A 13,885-nucleotide genomic window follows, 5' to 3' on the forward strand; every position below is an offset into this window, starting at 1 on the left:
ACACCAACCTCTTTACAATTTTCAGAGTTGGAGAAGTGAATGAGGTCATCATTGTACATTTCCTGTGTGTTGATGATATCGCTGTACTCCTTCTGACTCAAGTCCTCGGGATTGATGCCATTGGCTCTCAGGAACTCCTGGTAGGCCACACTGAATGCCTGTCCAATGGACTGAGCAATGAGTTGGGCCTGAAAACAAAATGCAAAGCAGGAATTATTATGTAAAACACATGTACACATTTGTAATCTTGTTTTTTTGTTTTGTTTTGTTTTCTTGTTAAAGCCACAAACACTAATCCCCAGTGAGTTCTAACAATTCAGCAAGGAAACACGTATCCTGTGTCAAACAATGGTGGGCATGAGCGTGCCAAGAATATATTAATGCTTAATTTATATTGATTTTTACTGTCATGGCCAATTTGTTCTTTTTGAGAGAGGACAGGTACACTTGGCTTCTGTTTTATTTAGGAGGAGTGATGGTTAATGAAAAAGAAAACAGGTGGAAAAATGTAATCCTTAACCAAGATTCAGCACTTGTAACACATATACAGTTTAAAGAAAAAGTGGATTCAATTAATTAATAATATTGTATTACAAAGTAGTAAAAAAAAGTTGAGAACGCTCTTTTTTCCCCCAATTTTCCAGTTTAACTGTGTTCTATAAATGTAAATCTGCTGCAGAACTTGTGGACAATAAAGTCTTAAACTCCCATTGTGAATTAGTTTTGCACAACAAACTTAAAAAAACAAAACAAAAAAAACACTACATGCAGTCAGTAAAGACACAACACAGAAGCGGTTTGTAAGTTGATGGATGAGCAGCTGAATGGTTCCATTAGAAGTCCGGCCGGCCTTTAAAACCTGGCAGTAAAATTAGATGAAGGGAGGACAGATCGGAGTCCAGCATTTATACCAACTGGCACAGGGACTGAGCGGCTGGCTCCTCAGTGCTACATTGTTCGTGCTGCCAAGTCTCACCGAATCCAACAAAGCAAGCAGCAGCTTTGTTGAGTGAAAAAGTAAATTAAAGAAATCACTAGTGACCAGCCAGTTGACATCATTGCATCAGTGGGTTGCTCTAATCAGTTACAGTGGGGTGCACAAAGGCTTTTTTTTTTTTTTTTTTAATATCCTTGTGGTAGTGACAACATTTACAATAATTTACAATGCCAACATAAAATGTATAAAGCAAACACAACTCTTAAACAACATAAAAATAACAATATGCCTTTTTTTTAACTATCTATATAACATCCCATATGAAACTCTGTCTGCTTCACTTACATCCTCAGATTCAAAGACATGGCATATCATCTTGTACTGCTTCTTTGCCTCAGGTGCACCAGGTGTAGTTTCGATACAGTCCTGTGAGGCTGTTCGAGGCATTCGGCGTCTGGCCATCAGGACCACGATGTTCCCAATGTCAGCGATGTAGGAGATGGTGCGCAGAGCATTGTCCATCATTGTTTCCTGTCGGCACAGCAGCCAAAATATTGTAAATGAGACCCCATGACCCCTCAGTTAAGTACAGTTTCAAAGTGTGAATTTATCAGCTGAATATTAGAGCAGCAGACTGTGATGATGGTAATGCCAACATCAAGGATTATGGGATAAGGGATGTTGCATGAGGCGTGAAATTAAACAAAATTCCCCTCCTGCTGATATCTACCAAAAAAATGAAATATTAGATTACACAGACATTTACAGATTTCATGTCTTGGGTCCAATTTCCCAGAAAGCTTATGATGTCATCAGTAAAGGTCTTAAGACACAGTTGCTGGAGACGACTGGGTTTATTACTACAAATACTGACACCAGTGCATGAACAATAAAATATAAATAAATAAATAAGACTTGATAATTTTTATGAATGGTTTTTACTTCATGCACATGAGAGTGACTGTAAAATAACCCACTTAGTCATGTGAAAAAGAAAAGTCTTTCAATCTTCTTATGTAGCGGGATATAAATAAAATCATCTGGTCCTAATCAAGTCTTTCACTCAGGTAAATAAAACCTCAGAAGATTAACAACACATTACATATCACAGTGTCATTATTTTATTGAACAAAAACTAAGTTGAACTGCAGAAGCAGTGTGGGGGAAAACTAAATACACCCTTAAAGGGGATATTTCCAGACTCCTATTTCCCAACAAATCCTTAATCAAGAGGGGGGGAAATAGCAGCCGGGGGCTGCTAGTGTTAGATGCATTTAATTAATTGAGCTTCAGCAGGTGTGATCATCAAAGACATCAGCAATGATCTTTGAGAAGCAACTGATGCTACCAGTCTGGAAAGCTAATGAGGCCATTTCCAAAATATTTGGAATCCATCATTCTATGGTGTGAAAAATAATTAACAAGTTAAAATCATTCAAGATGGTTGCCAGTCTTCCCAAGAGTGGACATCCAAGCTAATTCATCTCAAGAGCAGACTATGCAATCCTAAGAGAAAACACCAAAAAGCTAAGTGCTGTATTTCAGACTCTACAGGCCTCAGTTAACTTGTTAAATGCTAAAGTTAATAACAGTACAATTAGAAAAAGACAAGCATGGCTTGTTTGAAAGGCTTGTCACAAGAAAGCCTCACCTCTCTATGTGGAAGACAGCAGCATGGCTTAAGTTTGCAAAGTGACATCTGGCCAAACCACAAGACTTCAGGAACAATGTCTTCTGGATAAACAAGACCAAGTTGCAGATGCTTTTTCATGTTGCACTGCACTATGTCTGGAGCAGCCCAAACGTAGTACATCAGTATGAACATCTTTTACCTACTTTAAAGTATGGAGATGGAAGAGTAATGATTTAGGGTTTCTTTTCGGACACATGACCTTGGTACCTTGAGTCAACCATGAACTCCTCTGTATGCCCTAACATTTTATAGTCATATGTGAAGCCATCTGAAGTTTGGCTAAAACTGAGTCATGCAACAGGACAACCTGCCCTAAGCCGAACAGCAAATCTACAACAGAATGACTAAAAAGAAAATAATCTAGGTTTTGCAATGGTCCAACATGGACCTATTCTTAACCAGAATGAAAGGCTGTTTCAGGACCTCAAGAGAGCTTTATCTAAATGAATACCTGCAAACCTCAATTGACTAAAACAATGTTGTACTGATAAGTGGACCAAATGCCTCTACAGCAATGAGAGAGAGAGTGAAGAATGTATAGAAAAAAAAAACTTGACTAAAAAATGCAGAGAGAAAATGGCACAAAAATTTAATCTGCTGCTGAGCTACTTACAAGATGGTGGAATAAGACAGGTTCTTAGTAATTACCGTTACCCTGTCATATTGAAAAATGATAAAGAGCCAGTCTGCTGCACGTTTTTAGCTGCCTTAACTATTTCAGACAGAAAATGGGATAAAAAAAATATAGCTGAATGAAAACAACTGTTCTTTTTTGATTGTGTACAACACAGCTGTATAATCAGGTTATAGCCCAGTTATGCCTCGGTAAATAAAACTGTGTGTAAATTCTGTTCATCTGATAATTCTGAACAGGTGCACAAAACTCTGAAGTGTATGTGTTGATTTGACCAGTTTAATCATGTTTGTTCACTCAATCTAATAATAGTCTTGCGTACAAATGCAGATTGAACAAGTCTTTTGTTTCTGAATGAAACGACAATTTAGAGAAGATCAGAACTTCAAACGGTGTGTGGGTTTGCTGGGAGGAAGTAGTATTTCTTCTTGTTTATGATAATATGGTGAATTTCATTTCAGTTTTGTTATTTCATTAACTCTGTGGCAGTTTTAATACAAGAGTCTAATTAATGTTGTTGTTCCAGCCCTTCCTTTGGACTTGTTCAAAATCTAAAGCTTGTAACAGCAGAATGAGTACTTTTTATTTCATTTATTTATTTTTTTACAGTCCCAGAACCAGATGGAAAAAGGGAGGAAGACAGACACTGCACTGCAGCACGTTATTTTCTGCCAGGCGGCTGCCCACATTCACACATTTTGACACTGTTCAGATGGCCAGGCTACAGATAAGAAATCCTGCAATTGAGTCATCACTCGCATGCACATTTAACTTTTGCTGTTCTGCTCCAATCTAAAAAGATGCTTGGTAAAAATCTGGTTAATGAATCGGAAAAGTGAATGTAGTTTTAAATTACAACAAAAAAAAGTTTTGGCATCAACTCAGTATTTACTCTGAACAGTCTGTTTTTATTCTCTGTCTATGGGAATTCTGATGGTGACGTCATGAGATTAAACAAATAAGATGCATCAGCAGTTAAGCTGTAGTTATGTAAACTACTGTACCACCCAACAACACTTCCCTGATATGCAGATGTGTGTAATTCCTGGTGTGTTATAATAGAAAACTACTTTCATTCTCACAGGTTTTGGACAGAAACAAAGTACTTACTTGTGAGTCTGCATTGAGGACTTTGATCCTCTGGGTGGAGATGAACAGATCGACCTCGGTGAGAGTCTGAGCATCTCCATCGGCACTCTGAAGAAATATACAAACAAAAGAGTAGGTCACATCCTTTTCCTCTGATCAATATCTTTCTAGCAAACTTGATAATTTACTTTGAGCACTGCTGTTTGAAATGTTTTGATGTGAAATGTAAGAAAGATATCCAAATGGCAAGCGTGTTCAGTTTAGTGTCCAGCTGAGGGAAATGATTGTCAGATGCAGTCTTTGAGTGTAAAGGTGAGGTGGAAACATCAGAAAAAAGGAACTCGTTTAACAGTGGTGTTGGTTCACATCAGCTGTCTTGGCACAAAGATGATGAGCTGGCATCAAAACAAGAAACAGCTTAACACTAAACCCCTACCAGCTGGCTGTTACACCCGTGGAAGCAGAACAAGCCTGTGTACATTTTCCTCTAATCACTGTGAGCTGCGGACTAATAAAATTCTATTTGTACTAGTTTGATTAAGATTGCTTTATAAATTTAAAATAAGAACAGGATGACGAAGTAAAACACAAAATATCAGATTACTGCAGTTTCACACTTTATGTTTCAGTGTAAAAGACAAGCCCTTTATATTTGAGGCTGTGGGCTCCATCTCCACATCTATAAACAACGAAGGATTAGATAAAGACATAAACAGCTTTTGCTAATTAATGTTTTTGATGAAACCTCGTTTCCTTAGCTGTTCATACTTTAGGAGATATTTATGTATATATGTTTATTTTGCTCCCACAGAACAGAAGATAACTTCCAACTTTCAGTCAGAGCTTAGAAACATATGGACAGAGCTAATTTATGTGTTGAGCATCAATGATGGCAGCTGAACTGTTCTACCAGCTTAAAATCCAATCTGCTCCCCGGTTTACAGATGAAAATCAGACTCTATGATAGACCTCTGCCTGTTTGTTTTAAATGACTGACAAAACTGATTAACAGCTAATGCACCCTGTTTTGACATTTGAGTGAAGCTCCCATAAGACAACTTATTTATGTATTTAATTTGTTTTTTTATATTTGTTTTTAATTGGTCTTTTTATATTTTTACCATGAACACAAGTGGTTGTTTAAAGATAAGGAGTCACGCTACTGCATCTCAGAATTAAAAAGTGAGACATGAGCTGAGAGGAAAGATTTTTTTTTTTGCTTCGGCTTGTGAAAAACTATGCCTGCTTTACAAAATATTAACAAGCACAGAATCATAGTCTGCTAAATACATAATTTAACTTACTTAGGGAAAAAAGGTTTTGCTGCAGATGGCATGAGCTTTGGGTCGTTTCCTGGTGTTCTCTCAGCAAAAATAAATGTACGTCTCTGGGCTGTGTTCAGTATTTCCAGCTATATACTAATTTCTGTTTTCACTTCTAGTTATCTTAGTGTATCTATGTTCATAATCTGTGCCAGATGCTTTATAAATCTCTTCCTATTAAACCACAACGTTATATTAAAGTGCCTGACTCTTCTGTTTATAATGATAAACTGACACTGGTTTTTATTTATCTAATAGGCTTTTACTCTTATTAATATCCTCAAAATGACTTAAATAACAGTAAATTTTAGGCTCTGAATGCAGGAAACAGTGATTCTCCATTAATACTAGGGTATGTGGTAAATGTGGCAGATGAACTGTATGTTATACTTACAATGTAGTATTACACAATAAACAGTGGCAAAAGCAGGAAATAGTAAAGTAGCTGCATCTATACTTCTCTGTCTATTTTGTAGAAACAGAGGTGGTAGGCAGAGGTTTGTACGATCAAGAATATTTTCCAAGGCAACAGCTTGTTGAATTGATAGGAAGAAGATTTAAAATCACTCTTTGACAGCAGCAATCCTACAATAGGATTTTCCAGACTCTGGAGCGGTGATGTACTGTTTTGCTGATCATCATCAGTACTGTGAACTGATAAAGTTGAAATTGAAAACTGGTCGCAGTGAGTAGTGGTATGTTTGGATATAGCAGGATCTCATGATAAAAAACCTCTTTGGTTGTTAAGCATGGGGGTTGATTGATCGTGGCTTTGATTGGTGCTACAGCCAGAGGCACAGAGAATATTTTACTGGTAGAAAGGAGAATGGAATCAATACTAGTAAATTGTGGAAGCAAACATTACACAGATTATTTAAGAGATGGAAATAGAAGTTTTTTTTAAAATAAAGCTTTAAATTTTGTTTTATTTGTTTTTATGTCTTGTGTTGTTTTTTTGTAAAGCACTTTGTAAATTTTATTTTGAAAGGTACTATGTAAAAACGCATTTACTTACTTAAATTTACATCAGATGGCCTTTCTTTTTCATGAGCACAGCCAAACCTAAGCCTGAAAAAACAGATTGAAGTATTTTACACCCTGAAGATTTGCTGTTACATTCACATGTTGTTTCACCAGCAAATGTCTGGATATTTCACCAGGGACCTGGGAGGGAAAATCTCCACAAAAAGTCCAGCTGTGCACAATTTTGCACATGCCATCTCTTCAGAACATAGATTTCAGGACTTCAAAGCATATGTAAAAACCAATTTCAGTTAAAGTTACCTGAGAGTTTGAATCTCTTCAGGTGCTACTTTCCCTTTTTTTACTTCCTAAATTGCACTCATGAAAGTATAATTGCAGATAATCAATTTCCACAGGTTACTGGCTAATTCACAGTAATAACAGCTCTGTATGAAGAGAAACCCAGCATACAATATGGTCTGCAGCTATCACATAAAGTAGTGTCATGCTGACATGGCTTCTGTTTCCTTGTGGTCATACTGGTTGCATATGAATTTGTGTTAATGGGCTGTTAGTACATTTGGTTGTAGCAGTTTCTTACTGTGGCCTTGCAACACAGTCTCAATCAGTTTAAAAGTTGTTAAATAAAGAAAGAAATATGATTCTATACATTTTAGCAAACAGTGCCTTTGATTTTTTGATTTGGAAAAATTCCACCACTTTGACACTAAGCTGGACACTTATAACTAAACACGGTGTTAAAAAAATGTTGAATCCAGTACAACATTTTTAATGTGTAAGCACAGATGGGAGACGACACAGGCAAAAATGCAATGAAAAAGAGAAGGTGAGACTGGAAGGAAAGTGGCCAGAGGCTCTTCCTTTTGCTCTGTTTATTACACACCGCCTTTTTCTTGATTTTGGCAGCTTTCTGTACCCTCTGGCAGGCAGGCAGGCAGGAAAGCAGGCGTTGGGACGGGACAAGGTCAGCATATACAGGAGCACAAAGAACAGGAGGAAGAGGGGGAGGACATAAAGAAAGTAAATAGAAGAGGGTAAGACAGTAAAGCCCCAAACCACATGTCAGGAATGCTACCGTTGATCTAACAAACAGGGAGAGTGACGGAGAGACAGAGGAAGTGTGTGACTGTGCTCTGCATCTGTGTGTGAGTATTGGAGATATATTTGCCACAGCCATGCTGATTATCAGATACAAATCAAAACAGCAATTGCAGAGAGTAATAATTGCTTCTTCTCTTATAAATTGTGCAGCCGTGAATAGACACCAATTCTGCTTTCATGACAGAAGTCTTTTGGGAGGGTCTAATGGGTTTCATTAGTTGAGGATGTTCAATTCACCTCTCAGTATTGTGGTAAAGCATCTACAAATATAAAGACAAAGACTATTAAGAAAAACTCCCACAAATAATTCAGGTTAAGCATGTCCGGGCTATGCTCTTACCATCTAAAAGTCTACGTTATTAGCAGGAAAAACATAATGGAAAATAATCAGAAATACAGAGGGAGGGGAAGAGGTTAAGCTTTGAGAGAGGATTAAAACTGTGCTAGAGGTTTGTTCTTTGGACTGCTTAAAAATAAACAAATAAATGTTATAAAGCCAACATGTTTGGAATAAATACTGAATCAACATGGAGGCAGTTACAGCTAATGTGTATTCATAGAGTGGGTCCTCTGCTAAACTTAGATAAGTAATCTTTTAAAGGCTCTAATCACTTTGTAATCTTTCAAAATTATTTGCTCTATTTGAGGTTCCAGCTGAGGTGCTGCCCTCTCTCCATCAACCTGAGGAAATGATGTCTTCCTCTCATTTCCAGCTTACAGGGTTGGGTGTTTGCCCATGCCACTTTGCAAAACTTGGAACTGCTACAACAGTTAGTAACAGCCTACAGGGATGAGCCTTTTTTATTTTGTGACGTTTTATCGGCTCGCATGCAAGACAGACATCTGAGGCTTTTAACAGTATCTGCTCCTCTGCTAAGGAAGCATTGAGCACGGTGTAGAGGGGGGTAGATGACAGGAAAGAGTGAAGGTTGGGGAGGGGATGAAGCTTCATAAATATTAAATCAAACAGAGTGAATGCCATGCCAAAGAGATCTGCATAAATAAGCTACAGAGCTCTGACACAAGTTACCTGGCAAAGTTCTTTTAGCTTAGTTCTGCGTTCAGGGAGCTGTATTAGAGCTTGTGTGTACTACCTGATTGCTTCCTTTGATTGATCTGGAGCAAATAAGTGTGAATAATGCCTGCGTGGTTGTGAACACAGTGGAGCTGACTGTTCATTTCAAAGTCAAAGTTTGAGGCAGCAGTGTGTAGGATTAAGTAACATCCAGCTGCATAGTTGCAGAGTGCAATCAAATTATTACCCCAAGCCTTGCTCTCCCCTTCCAAAGCGTTTATGGAAAACCACAGAGGCTGCAAAAAACACATACAAGCCAAAAGGCCATCTCTAGAGCTAGAATTCACTGTGCTCATCTTGAGCCTCTGTAGAAACGTGGGAATGCATCATAGCAGAATTAATTAAAGAGAAACCCATGTTAGACACAAACTTACATGAAGGGCAATAAGTGGCATCAAAAATGCCTGTCTGAATTTGACACACACCTATAGTGTTTTTTTATTCATCTGAAACCTGACAATGAAAACTCATCTAATATTCACAACTTCGTAGGAATAAACAAAAAACTACAGTAAATTCATATTTACCTACCTTCTCTATAACAACCTTTGTCACAGCATGTCACTTTCTAAAAGCAGACCACCATTCAAGAGGTCATTCAATATTTAGTAATGCAGCTGGGTTTATGTTCACACGAGAGGGAGATAAAAGAAACTTGTGTCTGGGAAGCTACTGCACAGCAAAACATTATGAATTCTGTCATCATGTCATGACAGCGTTCTTTGATCACAAAAGTCACCTGGCAAAGACACTCTGCGTCCAGAGAAACATGACTAAAGCTTAAAGTTGAACAGTCTGATAGTAATCAAGATCATCAAAAAATAACATACAACAAGCATCCCAATGCAGCACTGGCACCAGCTGTACAAATTTTGGGAAACAGCACTTAAAAAAGAATCATCACAACACTATTACTGAAAAGCGGGGGAGCAAGTGTCAAGGGAAAAGGAAATGCAGCCGCTCCATTATCCAGCCGGCTGTGTCAAACAGATGCTGTGCAGCCTACTCTGACTAAGATCACTAGCTGCCCTTAAAGACCACTCATGGCTAATATATGACTACAATGAACGTAGTAGATGCAAACAACATTCATGTCCATTTAAAGAATTGTGGATGAAAATATACAACAGTCATGTTATTATTATTATACTTTGGATAGGAGATTTTTTATATTTTGCTGGTGTTTTTAAAACGCATCATTAACTTTCCACATATCCAGTAGTTTGAGAAACATAGCAAAGTAAGTTATTAAACAGCATCTTCCACATAGTTTTAGACACATTTGAGTGTCACCAGTGCCGCAAAAACAAAAACAAAAAAAAATGACTGGAAAATCCCGATGGCATCCCGGAGGAACAGAGATAACTGTCATGAAAAATTCTCTTTTTCTCACTGCAGGGGGTACTCCATCAGTCCTTTTATTTTCAGCTCTACAAAAGTTCCCATTCAGCTGTTGGTACCACAACTTTGGCATAGTTACAAGTTGTATTAACCATTTTTTGGAAAAACAAAGCACTATCAGCAGTTGATTACAGTTTTATATGCACTGTTTTCCTGAAAAACACTGTTTTTATTTATTAATTAATTAATTTCTTTTTACTACTTTACTGTTTCACAAACCAACAAATAATATAGCCTACTAAAAGATCCAGGGATAATGGAACAAGACAGTTCAACACCCAAAAATGAAAATGAGCAGGTTAAGGCAAACTTTCTGAATTCCAATAAATACTTTTGGTTCTTTGGGATTATTTCAGCACCTTAGAAAGGAGCATCATTAAAAAAGAAAGAATTCTGAGGAGGTGTTTTATTTTTCTATTAATTTCTACGAACAGTGAATGTGACTGTACTGCAACACAAACTATTTTTGTGATTGCAAGTGAGTCATTGTAGCTGCATGTGAGGAATACCTTGACCCTGCTGACGGCCTCTTGGGCCTGCATCATGCGTATGTTCTTGGATGGATTCCTCTCAGACAGCAGCTGGGTGGAGCCCAGGTAGTTAGCAGCAAAGATAATGCCATCAATCAGGTCTTCTGGCTCGCAGGGTCCTGGGACTAAGAGGATGTTGATTAACCAGAAGACACAAAGAGGCAGAAAACATTAAGACTGAAAGTGTTGCATGTATGATAGAAAGGCTGTAATCATTGCACATAATGTGTTATGTAAGGAAAATGAGCCAAACACTGCTTCTCTGGAGATATAGTGATAACAGGATGGATGAGCCAGAGCTGGGAAATGGCCACTGACTGTGAGATTATAGTAGTAGAATGCCACCGGGAGCTGAGATTAATCTGTCTCTGTAATATGAAGATTCAGACTCTAAGATACCCATTCCAGAGCACATTGCTCTGTAATGATGTGAAAAAGCAAATAGGCTACTAAGACTCTGACTTGTTGTTAAGCATAGCTCTTGCCAAAAGGCAGGTAAATAGCACAGAAAGAGTTATCGCAGGCTTGTTAGTGACACACTTACAGGACGGTGTTACAGAACTGTTCAGTGTGATTACAATACTTTGGATAATTCACCAAACAAGTATGCAGACAGATTAACTTACCATCAACAAAGCTGGGAAACGATGCAACCTTCTTTGTTGGCTGGAAGACAGAAGAGTGATGCAACATTTAAAAACATAATGGTGGTAAGTATCATTATATTTATGAAAGATGCTAAGGTTACACTTGGTTATGTCTTCCTACAACACTAGCTTAATAAAGCATAAAAACACCTCATGTGATCAAGCTGTAAATGTAAACACGAGGCCTCTAAATTTAGATTTCATTCAATAATGGCTCTTAATTATGGTGTGTTTGTATGGATTTTTGACAAGTCAAATGAAGCACAGATTTTATTCTCTTGCATACTAAAAAAAACACCCTGATTTTTTGCAAGATCCTTCTGCCAGTTTGGCCAGTAAATGGGAATAATTCACATGCCAACATAACACTAATTTCTTTTCTATAATTTCCATAAATATTGCTTTCTTCAGCAAGTAAAATTAGGTACTCCTTGACTGCGGAGATGCATACCACAGCTCTCACTATGTTTAAAAGATCAGTGGCACATACAGTTAGTCATGTGTTAGTCATATTGACACTAAATTCAAAGATAGAATTAAACACAAAGAAGGCAGAGAGCTCTTCATAAATTATACTCCTATTCATGTAGAAAAATTCCATCTGGTTCTTACATGTGCCACAATTATTTTGACATTCTTATTATTTTCCAACACTGACTTAGAGTCATATAACTGCATGCATTTACACTCTTGTACTTCTACTGCACACCCTTATGTGCTCAAAAGCACAAAAAAAGTGGGAGAGAATACAAATCTCATCAATATCCCACAATGACGTTGCCGTAGGAGGTGGATAAGAGAGGAAGCAAAGGGAAACAAACACTCATCCCACTGAATCTATTGAATCCTGTAACCAGTTCACTATATATTAACAAAGCTTACTCCGCTCAAGGACAAGGAACTGTGGGTGGAGCCTTATAGGAAGCATCCACCGCAGACATCTCGGTGAAAAATGGCTCCCATAAAACCACAACCAGACACGTTGTTCAATTACCACGATGCTATCACACCGTAAGCAGAGGACATGAGCTGCAGTTGTAATTACACAATTACTCATTTACTCAAATGGTCACACACACACATACCTACACAGGAAAACACACACATACACAATATATTCCATCTAAAATACAAACAACTATAGGACAGATAAAGGATACAGAGGGAAGTGCTGTGACAGAATCTCCAGCAGCATCTTACCTCTGGTACGTTGTTGTTCTCCAGGGGAACGTTGAGGTCGGACCGCTGCTGTTTCCTGGGTTGCTCTGCACCATTGCTCACCTGCCACATCAACACAAACGAGCAGGTGCAAGTGTATAAGAATTATAAAAGTATAAAAGATATTGTATATGGTAATATCTCCTCTCTGTTTCTGCAGCTGTTAGGCTGCAAGGTTTGTGTTGAAGAAAACTGACATGTTCATGTATTATCTTGTTATAAATGAGAGTGACAGCATAACATACTACAAAAAGCCTCTGTGTAAAGCAAATGTCTGATCCAAGATCTAAAATATGAGGATGCCTTAATTTCAGAAACAAACTATACACAAAACCATCTTAATGTAGCACTGTTTTGAGCAGTGGGTTCAAACTGCTGTCAGCTGGAGCAATCTTTTTAACAGCCTGACCTTTCTTTATCACATCTTTTTTCTAAATACAGTAAATGGACCCACAATACATGCAGCATATATCACACATAGCCGGGTTAACAACAGTTGCCTTCCATTTTGGCCAATCCAACCCCTTATTTCCCTCGTTACTTCACCTGGTTTGATTTCTCATTCACTTCACCTGCTCCTAATTACTCCCTCTGTCTACAAATACCCCATGGTTTTCAGTTTGCCTTGTCAGATCCTTGTGGTTCATCCCTGTAATGTGTAGCTCTCTGTCCCTGAGTTTTGGTAAATAAATCAGCTTTGTTCATCACAGGTCAGCTTCTGCATGATCCATCTGCATATGGGTCCTCACCTCCGCTCACATGTAACAGTTAAAGAAATCAAAGTTAAAGAATTAAAAAGCAAAACATGTTAAGGGAGAAGCAAGTTATTATGGAAAATGCTGTCAAAAGGTTTTGGACATAAATGTACTTGACAACTATATCTTCAGAGCTCATTCCAATTCCATAAATTATTCAACACTGATAGTGGAAAACATCAAGAAACATTTTAATTATTTTAGATTGTAGATGGCCTTCCTGAATAGTTATACTTCTTCTGTTAATGCACAGTATTCTATGTTCTATGTTTTAAACTCATTCGAGGGGCAAAGCTAAAATGGTGTACAAAAAATCTTGTTATATGATAACAGAGGACAAAATTACCAAATTATCTCAATGAGTCTGGCATCATCCAAATTTGCTGTTAGCTGCACATTTTCCAATTTAATCTAGTTAAACTGACCCACTTTTGTGCTACCAATGAGCTACATACAGAGAAACTACGAGCACTTGTGCACACTGTGGAGCAGGTGTGCA

At 37.8% G+C, this 13,885-nt stretch overlaps 1 protein-coding gene across 1 annotated transcript in view; it reads right to left on the reverse strand.

The window, feature by feature from the left end:
• The window catches only part of apba2b (amyloid beta (A4) precursor protein-binding, family A, member 2b), a 62,226-nt gene that overhangs the window by 4,724 nt on the left and 43,617 nt on the right, over positions 1-13,885 (reverse strand). The window contains exons 7-13 of the mRNA XM_041992411.1: positions 12,614-12,694; positions 11,393-11,432; positions 10,746-10,891; positions 7,543-7,578; positions 4,375-4,461; positions 1,283-1,468; positions 9-188 (exon numbers count right to left, since the gene is read on the reverse strand). Coding sequence (XP_041848345.1) covers positions 9-188; positions 1,283-1,468; positions 4,375-4,461; positions 7,543-7,578; positions 10,746-10,891; positions 11,393-11,432; positions 12,614-12,694 — 756 coding nt within the window. The remainder of the gene's footprint in view (positions 1-8; positions 189-1,282; positions 1,469-4,374; positions 4,462-7,542; positions 7,579-10,745; positions 10,892-11,392; positions 11,433-12,613; positions 12,695-13,885) is intronic.

Source organism: Melanotaenia boesemani, chromosome 1 (genome assembly GCF_017639745.1).
Source record: "Melanotaenia boesemani isolate fMelBoe1 chromosome 1, fMelBoe1.pri, whole genome shotgun sequence".
NCBI classification, from domain to species: domain Eukaryota; kingdom Metazoa; phylum Chordata; class Actinopteri; order Atheriniformes; family Melanotaeniidae; genus Melanotaenia; species Melanotaenia boesemani.